The sequence below is a fragment of the Nerophis ophidion genome, linkage group LG06 (genome assembly GCF_033978795.1).
Source record: "Nerophis ophidion isolate RoL-2023_Sa linkage group LG06, RoL_Noph_v1.0, whole genome shotgun sequence".
Lineage (NCBI taxonomy): Eukaryota > Metazoa > Chordata > Actinopteri > Syngnathiformes > Syngnathidae > Nerophis > Nerophis ophidion.
In genome coordinates this window covers 49917598-49934519 of record NC_084616.1, presented here as the reverse complement: position 1 = coordinate 49934519, position 16922 = coordinate 49917598, and the positions used below count along the sequence as shown (strand labels likewise).

The 16922-nt window shown below is 39.2% G+C and overlaps 1 protein-coding gene across 1 annotated transcript; it reads right to left on the bottom strand.

The window, feature by feature from the left end:
• Positions 1 to 4806: 4806 nt before the first annotated feature.
• LOC133554872 (uncharacterized) lies at positions 4807 to 16089 on the bottom strand. Its single transcript, XM_061904114.1, has 4 exons — positions 15596 to 16089; positions 15423 to 15516; positions 9951 to 10194; positions 4807 to 5861 (listed from the first exon to the last, which is right to left on the bottom strand). Exons 1-4 carry the CDS (start codon positions 15792 to 15794, stop codon positions 4917 to 4919), a joined length of 1482 nt encoding a protein of 493 aa, XP_061760098.1. The 5' UTR covers positions 15795 to 16089; the 3' UTR covers positions 4807 to 4916.
• Positions 16090 to 16922: the final 833 nt, after the last annotated feature.

Here is a 16922-nt window from a genome sequence, read left to right as displayed (position 1 = left end):
CTTACACTTGATTTTGCCTCACAACTAATATGTTGTTTGCACACATACATACCTGATAAATAATAAGTCAGTTAGTGAGGTATTTATTACGTATGTCATCGTGGTTGTAGTTTACAGTAGGGCTGCATCTGGTACACTTAATAGACGTCGATTAAAACAATCAACTCGACGTTTATAGAAATTGTGTTTATAGACCCCAGGAAATGTTCATGATTACACTTTTGTTTAGGATAAAAACTATTTTTGCACTTAATTTCATGTTTACAGGACATATTGGACTTGATTGGTTAAACATATTTAACCAATCAAGTCCAATCCGTAACAGGAGGGACACAGAGAGTAACATGCAGTAAAAATATGTAACAACTATAGTTGTGTATTATCGTAAAACCATTCATTTCTCAGCAATGTTCTTTTTCTTTGTTGTAATTGAGTATGTTCTAAAAGTGAGTTAAAATTGTGTTGCGGACTCAACGTCAAACTCAAACGAGTCCAGCAGATCATAAGCAATAATCGTTCGACTAGTCGACTAATGGGAAAAAATATTCGCTGACTGGTCCATCCATCCATTTTCTACCGCTTGTCCCTTTCAGCGTTGCGGGGGGTCACTGGAGCCTATCTCAGCTGCATTCAGGTGGAAGGCGGTATACACCCTGGACAAGTCCCCCCCTCATCACAGGGCCAACACAGATAGACAGACAACATTCACACTCACATTCACACACTAGGGTCAATTTAGTGTTGCCAAACAACCTATCCCCAGGTGCATGTCTTTTGAGGTTGGAGGAAGCCGGAGTACCTGGAGGGAACCCACGCAGTCACGGGGAGAGCATGCAAACTCCACACAGAAAGATCCCGAGCCCGGGATTGAACCCAGGACTACTTAGGACAGGGGTGGGCATTACGTCGATTGCGAGATACCGGTCGATCGCGGAGGGTGTGTCAGTCGATCACAAGCCAGGCATTAAAAAAAATAGGCATAAAATGAACAATCATAAATCTTCACCAAGACTTCACTTTCGTCAGTTGTTTGATATTCTCGGCCCCCGAGGGTCTTGTGAGATGACGCTGGCTGCTGCGAGATCATTACTAGGAAAAAAATAACTGACAGGACGGAGAGAAACATTTCTTATTTCAACAGACTCTTGGGCCTTACTTGCTGTCAAAACTCTAAAGACCGACTGCACAGTCCTGTCTTCACCATAAAAGACATGCTTCATCTTGTGTGCTAACAAAATAAGAGTCTCAGAAAGCTAGCGTGCACAAGCTAGAAAGCTACGGAGTTTGATGCCAATGTATTTCTTATAAAGTTGTTGCACCTTTCCTGCTTCCGGCGCCTAGACCGTAGCCAAGGAGCGCAGGGGAGACACTTCTACAGGGCCGGTGGATTCTCGGGGCAACACCCTTCACTTTACCCGGCAGTGGGTCTTCACAATTCCAGACTCCAGGGCAAAATGACGAGTCCAGCGATTAGTTGCAAATCGTGGCTTTTTGTTTACTTCTTGCACACAGTCAAAATTCCACACAAAAACACTAGCCACTCCCCCGCCCTCAGCGACCGCTCCCTCTCCTCTCTCGCCCACACACTCACTGACGTCATTCACCTGCTGACACACATTAAAGGGCCACACACACATATGCTACCCTCATAACAAAGTGTTTAAAAACGAGTATGCAAGTTGGACAAATGATATGCCAAATCCAACCACTTTCATGTGGTATTGGACAGAAAGGAGGACTTTTTTTCTCCTCCATTTCAAAATGCGGACGTTATCAGCACCACTGTCTGATTCCAATCAATGCAAGTCATCAGAATCAGGTAATAGAACAAATTATATTCTTGTCTTCATGAAATAAATGAATCTATATGTGTTAAACATGCTTGTATTATCATTAAACACCATTAACTTGTTAACAAAAATGTCCCTTTTATAAATAAATAAATATAAATTATAAATATGAGGTAGATCTCCTCGACTTGGTCAATTGAAAAGTAGCTCGCCTGCAGAAAGAGTGTGAGCACCCCTGACTTAGGACCTTCGTGTTGTGAGGCAGATGCACTAACTCCTTTTCCACCGTGCTGCCCAATAAGTCAGTTAGTGAGGTATTTATTATGTATGTCATCGTGGTTGTAGTTTACAGTAGGGCTGCATCTACTAGTACACATAATCGAAAACGTCGATTAAAATAATCAACTCGTCACTTAAAAAATGTGTGTATTTATAAACCACCGGAAATGTTCATGTCGACACTTTTGTGTAGGATAAAAATGTTTGCACGTAAAGTCATGTTTACAGGACATATTGGACTTGGTTAAATACATGGCGTATTATCGTTAAACCATTCGTTTCTCAGAAATGTTCTTTTTCTTTGTTGCAATTGAGTATGTTTTAAATGTGAGTTTAAATTTTGTCGCAGATTCAACGTCAAACTCAAACGTGTCCAGCAGCGTGGCGCAGTGGAAGAGTGGCCGTGCGCAACCCGAGGGTCCCTGGTTCAATCCGCACCTAGTACCAACCTCGTCATGTCCGTTGTGTCCTGAGCAAGACACTTCACCCTTGCTCCTGATGCGTGCTGGTTAGCGCCTTGCATGACAGCTCCCTCCATCAGCGTTTGAATGAATGGGTAAATGTGGAAGTAGTGTCAAAGCACTATGAGTACCTTGAAGGTAGAAAAGCGCTATACAAGTACAACTTATTTATCATTTATTTATTATAAACAATAATCGTTCGACCAATCGACTAATGGAAAAAAATTATCGCTAAGCGGTCGAATATCAAAATATTCGGTAGTTGCAGCAATGCAGAATTTTACAGCATCATGCGGTGATGTTCATATTTTGGTAAAGAGAGAAGAGACAGTATGACAGTGCAGTTTATTCAGCTGTTGTATTAAATTCCACCATTTGGATCACTTCTCACGTTTTTAATGGCTGTAATACACTTCTGAAATCTTTTGAGATCTTTGAAATACAGTAACATGCTCTCCCATTTCATCCTGTGCTTTATATTAAATTTTGTTGTACACTGTCAAAAAAAAAACCCATTATTTTCAATAAAATATCGGCAGCTCTGGTTGCCAGTAAGTCACCGTAAAAAATACAGTCATGATGAATTACGATATGATGTATTACGATATGTTGATGTTGAAAATGTTGATTTTACAGCTAATTGTTTTTTCTTACATTAAAACAAACCGGTTTCCAAAAAAAAAAACTACAGAATTTTCTTTAAATTACTGGCAGCTGTGGTTGCCAGGAATTCAACGTAAAACAGATCGGGGTCAATATTAGTGTTGCCAATCAGCCTATCCCCAGGTGCATGTCTTCGAAGGTGGGAGGAAACTGCAGTACCCAGAAAGACCATGCAGTCACGGGGAAAACATGCAAACTGAACACAGATACTCCTAGCCCGATAATCAAACCCGGAAACTTCTCACTGTGAGGCACAAGCGCTAAGCACCCGTGTCACTGTGCTGCCGTGTCTTGAGGCTCATTTCTAATAGCTCACTTGAAGGAACTTGTGAGTTGTGAGTTAAATTACCATGAATCGATTAACGTGGACCCCGACTTAAACAAGTTGAAATCTTATTCGGGTGTTACCATTTAGTGGTCAATTGTACGGAATATGTACGGAACTTTGCAATCTACTAATAAAAGTTTCAATCAATCAATCAAAAAATTGTCCAATATAAAGGTTGTGCAAATACTTCCAAGTTAAAAATCCTCATCAACCGCTCAAAAGTCTCAAATACACAGGCGTCTTGTGGTTACTAGTATTGGAGACGAGGCAATGGTTAGCACTTCTACCTCACAGCGAGAAAGTCCTGGGTTCAATTCCCAGGCTATTGGTCATTCTGTGTGGAGTTTCCATGTTCTCCCCTATCTGCGTGGGTTCTCTCTGGGCTGATTGGCAACACTAAAATTGGCCCTAATTTTTTGATTCACGGTAAATTCCTGGAAACCACGGCTGCGACTATTTTACTGTAAATTCTATAGTTTTTTTGTAAACAGGTCAACAATATATCAGTTTTTATCATAGTAATTTACTGTAGGCAAAAACAGTTATCAACTGTAAACTTAATGGATTAAACATCAACATTCCGTGATGTTCTAATCATCGTGACTATTTTTTACGGTGAATTCCTGGCAACCACAGCTGCTGGTATTTTATTGTAAATTTGACACTTTTTTTTTTTACAGTGTATTTAATTATACAAAGAAATCTATCTATATATCTATCATAGTCTGAACAACTGATAAATATCTCACTCTTGTTTGTTGCCTGCATTCCAATATGGCGTTTGTTTTCGTGGGTTGCATGCTGGGATGTGTGACCATGACACCATAATGCACAGGCTTACCTGGGCTGATATCCAGGAGCCCCCACCAAGTCAGGGACCACCGATTTTGACTGCTGCAAGCGGGGTACGAACCCAGGTTGCTATTGTGAGATCCGAGCGTCCTGACTACTGAGCTAAAAGCACAGATTCCCCAAATTCCCCAGACCGTGTGCTCATCGCAGAGATGTATTCATGAACGCGATTATTTTTTTAGAATGGATTAATTATTGCATTGCTGCTATTCTGTTGAAACCACTGTGTTTTTAGAAGAGGGGGACAGAAAGGTGGGTTTTTTTGAGGTTGTGGGTGATTGGGGGGGGGGGGGGGGGCGCAACCTCAGGATGCCTCCTCACCCTCTTAGGTTAAGGCATCCCTGTGTGTGACGTCATGCGCCAGAGCTCTATAGCCTTGTCCAAATGTGTAAAAAAGGAGGTAGGGACTTTGGGTATAAAAAAAATAACAGCATTAGATGTGAGTCAGTTTAATAATAAAAAAGCAGCAGGATTGTACTAGTTGTGACATTTGTAAAATACATTCCAGTAAAAAGAGCTCAATTTTGTCGCTCAGTATTTTGGTTAGATCACAATCTGCAGGTCGAAAGCAGTTGGCATCTTTTTAACACTCCCATCAATTAGCATATGATATGACGAAAGGTCCACCAGCTCTGTTTCACAGGGATTATTTTCTAAACGAACAGTGGAAAAGTCATCCTTGCTAAAAATATACTCATAGTTTCTTTTAACATGGAAAAAAGCTGAGGTGAGGAACTGAGGCGAAAACAACTGTAGGGCAGGGGGAAGCTCCCGGGGTGGAGGTAAACATGGTTCCACAAAGGCTTCGGGTTCTGGTAGTTTGGTAGTCTTGTTGTCAGAGGGATTGGCTTCTGGCAAAACTGGACTGGGAACACAGATGTTTTCTAGCGGGATTTCAATAAACATTTCTGCGTCTGATGTTGGTGCGTGGGCTTCACTGATGGAAAGATTGTTTTTTAACAGGGGAATAAATTCCCAGGAACTCTTAAAGTCTTCGGCCTCATCCACAGTCTCCGTTGGTTCAGGTATATCCTCCGACTCACTGACAGAAGAATCTTCCTCAGACTCACTTGAGGACTCTTCAAGCCGTGGTACGAAGAATGTGTGTCTGTGAAGTTGACAGAAAAGTACACCACATGTTGGACACTTTCTGCCATCTTTAACGTGAAGCAGTTTATGCCGCTTCAGGTGATGGTTGTCAGTGAAAGTTCGATCACACATGTTGCACGGAAAGGAAGGCACATCTGGAGGTGCCAAAGGACTATAGGGACATGTCTCTTGGAAATTACTAGATGAGGAGCTTTCATCCTCTTCTTCTTCTGCATCATCTTTTTCTTCTTTATGCACAAGTGGAGTAAGTATGCGCTTAAGGAGGACTACAGGACTATTTTTTTCAAGTTTCAAAACGCATGATGGATTTTTCATGAGAGGCGTTGAGGTAAGTTCTTTCATTTCAGTGTCAGTCTCTTCAGTCAGTGTTTGCTCAGCCTGCAAAACACAAACACAGTGTTTCACAGTGAGTGACATTTTTATCAATTCAAATATTTAACTGTTTCCCAGCAGTCATTTTAACTAAACAGGGAATAACAGGACAAAAATAATTAACAGGACTACATCAACAACATATTTAAAATAAAAAAACGTGCAGAGTAGGGCATGGATCAAGAAAGATTTCATTAAATGTTGGTGAGGAGCTAATAAAAGGGGTTAAATGCTGGGTTGCAACCACATTTAATGTCTACTGTTTATTTAACTTTTGGCAGCACAGATGTCAAAATATTTTGAAGGTTTAGTGGCGACTATACAAGTCAGGTATCATCGAAAAAATTGCTGAATGTCACACTCTTAAAAAGGAATGTTTTTTTCTGAATTTAAGAGTCATCATCACTGAAGGAGACTTTTCAAGCTATGTGGTCAAACACTCTTCCTTCTACAAAACCCAAAACCAGTGAAGTTGGCACGTTGTGTAAATCGTAAATAAAAACAGAGTACAATGATTTACAAATCCCATTTAACTTATATTCAATTGAATACACTGCAAAGACAAGATATTTAATGTTCAACTGAGAAACTAAATGTTTTTTTAATCATTAACTTAAAATTTAATGGCAGCAACACATTGCAAAAGAGTTGGCACAGGAGCATTTTTACCACTGTGTTGCATGGCTTTTCCTTTTAACAACACTCAGTAAATGTTTGGGAACTAAGGAGACCAATTTTCTAAGCTTTTCAGGTGGAATTATTTCACATTCTGGCATTTTTGTGATAGGCGCATAGTTTAAAGACCAGCATCTGTGACCGTTTGGGGGTGTATTAGTGCCCAAGGCATGGGTAACTTACACATCTGTGAAGGCACCATTAAATCTGAAAGGTACATACAGGTTTTAGAGCAACATGGGTTGCCATCCAAGCAACGTTATCATGGATGCCCCTGCTTATTTCAGCAAGACAATGCCAAGCCACGTGTTACCACAGGGTGGCTTTGTAGTAAAAGAGTTCTAGACTGCCCTGCCTGTAGTCCTGACCGGCCTCCATTAAAAATGTGTGGCGTAATATGAAGCCTAAAATACCAAAAAGGATACCCCAGACTGTTGAACAACTTAAGCTGTACATCAAGCAAGAATGGGAAATAATTCCACCTGAAAAGCTTCAAAAATTGGTCTACTCAGTTCCCAAACGTTTACTGAGTGTTTTTAAAAGCAAAGGCCATGTAACACACAGGTAAAAATTCTTGTGTGCCAACTTTTTTGCAATGTGTTGCTGCCATTAAATTCTAAGTTAATGATTATTTGCAAAAAAAAAATACATTTCTCAGTTCAAACATTAAATAGCTTGTGTTTGCAGGCTATTCAATTGAATATTAGTTGAAAAGGATTTGCAAATTTATTGTATTCTGTTTTTATTTCCGAATTACACAACGTGCCAACTTCACTGGTTTTGGGTTTTGTATACTAAAAAAAGTAAATAAACCATAAATAATTTAAATTCATACAAACTTAAAAAAGGGGTCCCTGCAAACTTGAGTGTAATGTTGACTTGGATCCACTTGACAAGAGCGACAGGCTTAACATAGAAGCAAACTATCTCTGCGTTTATTTGATGTTTTAACAACTTTTTATTTTTTTACATCATGATCAAAAACTCTGAAATGACATTTACAAAAATCAATATCGGAATTGTTTCCACAGAACAACTGGGAAACAGTTTCTCCACTGCGTTCTGGGTCTTCCCTGGGGTCTCCTACCATTCGGACCTGCCCTAAACACCTCCCCAGGGAGGCTTTGGGGGGGCATTCTGACCAGATGCATAAACCAACTCATCTGGCTCCTCTTGATGTGGACGAGCAACAGCTTTACTTTGAGCTCCTCGCGAATGACAGAGCTTCTTACCCTATCTCTAAGAGCCCTGCCACCCGACGGAGGAAACTAATTTCAACCACTTGTACCCGTGATCTTGTCCTTTCGGTCATAACCCAAAGCTCATAACCATGGGTGTGGATAGGAACGTAGATCGACCTGTAGATTGAGAGCTTTGCCTTCACGATCCAATCTTCCCTCACTCGTAAACAAGACCCTGAGGTACTTGAACTCCACCCTTTTCCGGGCGAAAACCATATGCTTGGACATGGAAGTGCTGATTTTCATCCCAGTTGTTTTACACTCAGCTGCGAACCGATCAAGTAAGAGTTGAAGATCCTGGCCCGATGAAGTCATCAGGATGACATCATCCTCAAAAAGCAGAGGCCTAATGCTGGAGCCACCAAACCGGATCCCCTCAACGCCCTGACTGCACCTACAAATTCTGTCTATAAAAGTTGTAAACAGAATCAGTGACGAAAGGCAGCCCCGGTGGAGTCTAACTCATTGGAAACAGGTCTGACTTACTGCCGGCAATGTGGACCAAGGATCAAGCTCTGACACTGATCATACAGGGAGCGGACCGCCACTGATACCCCATACTCTATGAGCACTCTCCACAGGACTTCCCAAGGGACAAGGTCAAATGCCTTCTCCAAGTCCACAAAACACATGAAGACTTCTTGGGCAAACTCCCATGCCCCCTCAAGGATCCTGCAGATAGTATAGAGTTGGTCCACAGTTCCACGAACAAGACAAAAACCACACTGCTCCTCTTAAATCTGAGATTTGTTTATTTGGCGTAGCCTCCTCCCCAGTACACCTGAAAAGACCTTACCGGAAAGGCTGGGGAGTGTGAACCACAATAGTTGGAACACACCCCATTGTCCCCCCTTGTTAAATAGAGGAACCACCACCTCAGTCTGCCAATCCAGAAGCACTGCCTCCGAGGTCCACGCAATGCTGCAGAGTCTTGTCAACCACAACAGCCCCACAGCATCCAGAGCCTTCAGGGGAATCTCATCTACCAAACGGGACCTGCCACCGAACTTCCTCTGCAACCTCAGACCCAGAAATAGGACAGCCAGCTACTAAGTCCCCAGGCACTGCTTCCTCATTGGAAGAAGTGTAGGTGGGATTGAGGAGGTCATCAAAGTATTCCTTCAACCGATCCACAACATCCCCAGTCGACAATAGCAGCACACCGTCCCCACTGTTGACAGTGCACTGCTTCCCCCTCTTGAGGCAACAGATGGTGGTCCAGAATCGCTTCAAAGCCATTCTCCATGGCTTCCCCAAAATCCTATTTTTGCCTCTGCAACCACCAAATTAAACACATTAAGACATATCAGTAGTGACAGCCGACAAGTTTTGGCGAAACGAGAACCAAATGACCAAGGATGTTCTAAAAGTAAGTTAAGTGTTACAACATTTTCAATCATAAAAAACTTTTTATTTTCTATTTTTAAAATGTTTCAGTAATTCTAACATAGTATTTCCATTACAATGTTTTTAACCTTCCGTCTCAACCTGTTCGTTGGTGAACTTGCTCCACTGTCGCTTCTATTTTGTCTGTCGAATCCTCTGTGGTTTAAAGTTAAGTTGTGGCTTTATATTATTCCGCTGTGTTGTTTTTATTTGGTGTGGGTTTTGCAATCATGCTGCAGCTGGAAGTTTTTGTGTAGTAATTGATTGTATTGTCTTGTTGCGTTTGAATTTGCATGACCTTTAATCGACCACTCAAGGTATCCACCATTTTTGTTTTGATGACGCCACAGATGGACAGACAGACTTAACGTTAAGTCAATATCATTGAAAGTGTTATGCTTTATATAAAGTCTGCTGTTCTTAAATCTAATGTTTTCTTTTTTCTAATATCTATAAAATCAATATATTACCTTTTAAATCAATGCTTGATTGATAGCTGTCTTCCGGATGGCCAACTTGCACAGATCGGTATACTTGAAATTCAGGCATATAAATCGATCAATTGTTACACCCCTATTAACTATACAACTGCATTTCGCTTTTTACATTTTTTCCCTGCAAGTTTTGTTATTTTGCGACACTTTTTCTAAAAGGATAATAGAGTAGATGAAGAATATCCACTAGAAAGTACCATGAAGAAAGTGGATTTACATAGTCAGCAGTCAACTTTGGAGGTTATTTGGAGGTTGATTGTAAGAGATTTAAATAATTGATAAATATAAAAAAGATTGACCTTTGAACATTTTGTGGACTGGATCTCTTCTGAAGATTCACTTCCATTCATTTCCAGTGAGACATGGTCAGAAGAGGACTCCTTAATCTCAGGCTCATAAGGTTCACTTCCATTCACTTCCATTTGGACAATGTCAGAAGAGGATCCCTGAATCTCAGGCTCATCAGCTTTGGTTGGCATTTCGTCTGACTCTATTAAATTTGCTGCTTGGTGACGCTGGCTTCTTCCTCTACGCCCAAAAATCCTTGAACAAATAGGAATATAAGAAAATTGCTTTAAGTAAATATACAGTTAACATTATCGTCCTTATTTGTCACTATGGCAAGATGGACCAGGAAATGTGTAATGATAACACATTTATTAAATGAAATAAGTATGAACGCTTAGAATTTCTGTCATCAAACCATAGTATATAAAATCGGTGCTTGTAACCTTGGTTAACACAGTACTGTATATCAAAGTATACGCAGGCAAAGATGCCCCCTATGGATTGTGTACATAATTGATAACAACATTATTCATCTTTGAGATGGGGGAACTGCACTTTGGTCTTGGCCGATAACCAATTTTGCCTGACGATACATTGACTTCAAATTATTGCTGACAACCGATATTACTGCCATTACTTTTTTGAGTCCAAATTAGCCACTAATGATTTGATAATACATAACTAGAAAATTCCCGCGGAAATTTTGACGGGCCTGCTATCTGTGCCTTGGACCTCTGGCCAGGGGGTCGCCGGAAGCCGCCGTACTTTTAAGATGGTGCCGATTGTCTGAATCCGTGTGTTTTAGGTGTAATCGTACAAAATCAGCTACAGAGCTAGCCTAATACATTAGAAAGCTAACATAAAAATGCTAACACTGAGCATGTGTAACATTATTAGCATGTGAACAGTTAGCATGCTAACACTTGGCATGTTTGACATACCAAGTTATATGACTAATTGGAGTCGAAATAGCGGAAAAAGTTAGTACTTTAAAGCAGCCATATGTAATAATTTCAATGTCAAGTCATCATTAAATGGCCCTTATATGTCAAAATAAATTAATGAATCATGTTCTTTCAAAAACTTCTATAACTGATAAAAGTAGTTCAGCCGGGATATGCTCATTTCAAAAGTACATTTACACCCCCGATATCTTGTTGTCATTGTTATCATTTCGATGTACCGCCCTCTATCGTTCGACCAATTAGAAAGTCTGTGAGTGTGTCACATTCAGGTTGCCAGTTATTTATTCCACAATATATTAACATTTATATTTGAAACTACAACCCTTTAAAATATAATTCTAAAAACATATTCAACTGCTACATTGTAGAGCCAAAGGATTGATTAGAATTAATTAAAAAAAATAGGCAGGCCCTTTGGAGAAAACATTTATATTCACAATTACAATCAAACATCTTTAAAACTAATATCTGTGTAGTACTTTGTGATGTTGTTTTATTTAATTTAAAAAGAAAGATATAGAAGATGTCTACGTTTCTGGACCATCATCTGGATTTTCTCCAGCCAGCGGTAAAATCAGTAAAGCTGATAGTTGACTCCCATATCAGATTATATTTAAAAACTAAACTAATACACCAACCCTGATAAATCATTAATTAACTATCATAACTATTAAATATGAATAATATCGTTAAAATACTTTTACTTGCTTTGTAAAGAGAATCATGGTTCCCCTGTTAAGAATAAGAATTAATTAATGCATAATAATAAATCAAACATTTAATAAAGAAAATGAATGGATGGAAAATAGATATTCATATAACCTGTTAGTGCTGATATCTACTACATATTTGAAACCAATTTTGGAACTAATGAATTTGATCAGAGTAAGTAATGAAGTTGACGAGAGCGGGGCGCCGCCGCGAACACACTTACAGTACAGAGAGCATCTCGACTCGACAGTGAAAAGTACCGCAAAGCAACACAAAATTAAGAGAGAAAAAAAAAGATTATAAAGCTAAAGGTCCTGTTTTGGGAATATTTCAACTTTAAACAAAGATGAGCGATATGAGCCCATAAACATGGACGAACGAGCGAAAATGCCAACATGGTCACATGCTAGCAATAGACAAAAAGACGATGTCAGACCTACTTTTTCCAAATAGGGGAAAAAAATCACTTTAATATGTTCAATATTTATTAAGGTTACCAAAATGTTTCTTTTTAATTTATGTTTGTGTAATTTTTTAGTATTAAAAAAATTACAGTACAATGGCAAAAAAAAACTACAATAAGGAGGAATAAACGTTTATTACATTCTTTTAAATGGTTACTTGCATTATTATATATTATGATTACGTTACCTTATCATCACTGTATAGTTTTTATTGATTATTTATTCAGTTTAAGCACATTATGTAGACCAAAGCTTTGAATCTGACTGCATAAAGTCAAATATTTTTTGAAGTAAATTATTGAATATTGTTCTAATGTGTGGCACTTGAGACAAGAATTGGTTGGCACTCAGTCTAAAAGTAACATGTTGCAGTTTTATGTATAAAATATATAACAGCAAATTTTTGAGGGAGTTAGATTTTGTGTTTTGTTTGTTTTCTTTGCTGCTATTTAAACTGATTTAATACATATATATGGTTAATTGTTTTTTTTTAGCACTTTGCCTTTGCCTTTCTGGATGGACAACATTGTAATAGTAATTTGAATTTTTATATATTAATTAGTCATCGTTGTTGTACATAGGCACACGCCTATAGTAACTTAAACTGTATTTAGAAGTCGAAGGAAAATTACATATGTGTCAGCTTTAGTATCCGTAGTCGACTAATCATTCAGATAGTTGATGACTTATCCACTATCAAAATAATCGTTAGTTGCGATACGTAACTTAACGGCTGCTGAACAGCAATAACCACCGAGCATCGCCGTCCATCAATACTCACAGGCGGGGATCTGTGCGGGCCCTGACTTGACTCATAGAGAAGATGACAGTCTTGCCCTGCATAACGACTACTTGACTTTTCTATTTCTATTATATCACAGCTGACTCATCTCACCCTGGACACAAACTATTCTCCCCTCCCCCCTCAGGCAGGAGACTACGGTCCATCCAGACCCAAACCTTCCGCCACCTGAAGAGTTTTTTCCCCTCGGCCATGAACAAGAACAAGATCTGATAGCTCACTTACAGCTATATAACTATTCTGTCTTATGTCTTCTGTGTTGCACGACTGCACCAAGAAAAATTCCTCGTTTTTGAACCCGTTCTCAAACAATGGAAAAAATATATATTTTGATTCTGATTATTAACTGAACAACACAATAGTATTGTCTCTAGCGAACCTTGTATGAACGTATGCACGCACACATCTCATTCAACTACCACTAAACACTCCCTTGCTTCACAGGCCCCCATATCAGCTAGTATTTGACACAGGCCCCCATATAGCTTTCCAGGATATGCCTGTAATATGATTATTTGATTTTTGGACCTTTAAAATCAGCATGTCCTCATCTATTTGTGTCAACAAGGTGAATTTACATCTAAAAATCCTTTGGACAAGATGACTTCAAAGTAGAGCTGGGCGATGTATCGATATACGCGATATATCGCGGTTTTGTCTCTGTGAGATATAGAAAATGACTATATTGTTATATTCGAGTATACGTTCTCTCGCAGTCGCTTTTAGCTGCGGGCATTGCACTACAGGCTCTTCCCTTGTATCTCCTTTTCACGGACAGCAAGCGCACCTTCTTACATACGTCACATATTGTCACGTCATACGTCACATACATATACACCCTCGCGGAGCAGAGAGGTAGCAGCATGGGTAACGTTAGCTGTGATGCTAGCGAAGCCGTGCGAGTGGTAAAACGAGAGAAAGAAGGTGCCGATCTGGTAACAAATGAAGGTGGTCTGGCGGTGGTTCGGCATCAAGCGGGAAGATGTCGAATAGACAACTTTAATTTATCAAGTGTGGGGCACAAGCGTTGCTACCAAAAGTAGCATTACTGCTAATATGTAGCATCATTTGAAAAGTCACCTGCTAACAACTGTTTAATAAATACAGTTTTGGTCAATTGACTTAGTTGTGACTTCCTTCTCTGCATGAAAGTATAAAATGAGTATATATTAATGAAGTATGAACAACAATGTTTTAATATAGACACATAGAATCATCATACTGCTGTGATTATATGTATCAAGTGTTAATTCAAGGCCAAGGCAAAATATCGAGATAACTATTGTGTATCCCGATGTGGCCTAAAAATATTGAGGTATTGAAAAAAGGCCATATCGCCCAGCCCTACTTCAAAGTCCATCTTAGCACAATAGAGCATTTTAAAGTGTAAAATACGAGCCACCTTGAACGCGGAGTATTTAATTTTGAAAGTAATATGGCTAATTTATTTTGTGTTCGTTCATGACGTCCAGTCCCACATAAGCTACCAAAAGAAAGAGAAGCTCAGGAATGCGGTACGGCACTGTCATGGCGGCGTCGTACGCTCGTTGTCTGAAAGGAAACATAAAGAGTCCGCAGCCGTTACTTATCCGGTGAAAATCCTGAGTTAATGCTGGTTTGTGTCAGATACGGAATTTTTTGGAGTATAAGTCGATCCGGAGTATAAGTCGCACCGGCTGAAAATGCATATTAAAGAAGGAAAAAAAGATATATAAGTCGCACTGGAGTGTAAGTCGCATTTTAGGGGGAAATTTATTTGATAAAATCCAACACCAAGAATAGACATTTGAAAGGCAATAAAAAATAAATAAAGAATATTGAACAACAGACTGAATAAGTGTACGTTATATGACGCATAAATAACCAACTGAGAAGGTGCCTGGTATGTTAACGTAACATATAATGGTAAGAGTCATTCAAATAACTATAACACATAGAACATGCTATACCTTTACCAAACAATCTGTCACTCCTAATTGCTAAATCTCATGAAATCTTGTACGTCTGGTCTCTTACGTGAATGAGATAAATAATATTATTTGATGTTTTACGATAATGTGTTAATAATTTCACACATAAGTCGCACTATGAAAAAAACTGCGACTAATAGTCTGAAAAATACGGTACACCTCAACTGATCATGCAGCTGAGCGAAACTCCACCCCCTGCGACCCCAAAAGGGACAAGCGGAAAGAAATGGATGGATGGATGATCTCTTAAAAAAAAAAATCAACCATAACAATAAATAAGGGAACTTAAAAATTGTTTAGGGGGCCTGTCTTTTGATCCACTGATATAAAAAAACATGTAACGATTGTAGACATTAGTAAAGATGTTTTATCTAAATAGCTGTAACTTGTGTGAGAATGTTTAAACACTGCACTGACATAATAACACTGTAGTCATGCTGTAACTAGTGAGCTGTGGTATTTAAACGTTAGCACCCACTGAGTGAACGTTTACAAGATTAAAAATATAATCCCATTATTTTCTACATACAGTAAGTATTTATACTATAATCAGCAACTGTATTTGTCTTGCCTTGTGCTTTGCTTCTTGGCGCGCGGGTTCTGCTTCATGCATGTAAACACAGAAGGCACAAAGTCTGGACTGTCGTGGTCCATGGATGCTTCTCCTGCAAATCAAACGCATTTTGTCATCATTTTCCACGACTCTTTTGGAAATACAACAAATTAACCAAGTAATGCGCGTACCTGATATGAAATGAGCGCCACAAATTCGAGCACTTTCTTTGAGCTCCTTTGTGTTGCCATTCACTTGCTCTAACACTTTAAGCCACAAACGACGTCGGTTGGCCTGAAACGGTCTGTATTCTGTTGGTATTCGGTAAAATTTTAGTTTCTTGCCGGATTGTTGTCTGTTTTTGCAGCCCAGCACGCAGCACACAGGCATTTTCGTTTAAAAGTTATTTAGCTTCGGTTGCGGAAGTGCGTCTCGACTGTAGTTGAGCTCGGCTTCCGTTGCCAACAGGCGCGCGCATATACCGGAAGTTAGCATTAGCTAGTATTAGCTTACTGCGAGATAACAACGAGCGCTTTAATGTACGTTCTTGCGAATATTAAGGCGGTGTTCCATTGACTCCCTCTTTATGTGCCAGGATCCCAAAATATCAATCCAGTACATCACTGTGGATTTATTTTTGTTTGACACACATTAGACCGAGGCCACCTACTGGCATAAATTCACAAACGCTGTGGCTGTTAGGATGGGCGGATCGATTCAAATATCGAGTAGATTGATACCAATGATATTGTGCTTGTGAGTGGAAATCATTACTTTTAAATTCTGCTCCGTGGTTAATTTCACTAACATTAGGGGTGGAACTTTTCATGTACTTTTTTGTGCACTCCATTGATTGATTGATTGATTGAAACTTTTATTTGTAGATTGCACAGTACAGTACATATTCCGTCCAACTGACCACTAAATGGTAACAACCGAATAAGTTTTTCTACTTGGTCAATTGACTTAGTTGTGACTTTCTTCTCTGCATGAAAGTTTAAAATGAACTTTCCACTTTTTATATGATTTGGTTTTCGCCCAAAATAATGGCCAACATTTTTTTGTCTCAGTTCTCTGCTATTGTACAGCCAGGTTCAAACACTGATGACATCGAATAATCAGACAAGAAGCAAGGAATCATGCAGAGACAGAGTTCCATTTAGCTCGTGGAGACACGTGTTTTGGGCTGTATTCTACAAACCCTGTTTCCATATGAGTTGGGAAATTGTGTTAGATGTAAATATAAACGGAATACAATGATTTGCAAATCCTTTTCATCCCACATTCAATCGAATGCATTACAAAGACAAGATATTTGATGTTCAAACTCATAATTTTTATTTTTTTTGCAAAGAATAATTAACGTAGAATTTCATGGCTGCAACATGTGCCAAAGTAGTTGGGAAAGGGCATGTTCACCACTGTGTTACATCACCTTTTATTTTAACAACACTCAATAAACATTTGGGAACTTAGGAAACTAATTATTGAAGCTTTGAAAATGGAATTCTTTCCCAT

Bases quoted from the DNA above. Each gene is read 5' to 3' on its own strand.
- LOC133554872 (XM_061904114.1), bottom strand. From the start codon at position 15,794: ATGCCTGTGTGCTGCGTGCTGGGCTGCAAAAACAGACAACAATCCGGC. The intron at 10,195-15,422 runs GCAAGACAAATA...TATTTGTTCAAG, and splicing joins GCCAAGAAGCAAAGCACAAG to GATTTTTGGGCGTAGAGGAA. The intron at 5,862-9,950 runs GTCAATCTTTTT...TGTGTTTTGCAG, and splicing joins AGTCCACAAAATGTTCAAAG to GCTGAGCAAACACTGACTGA.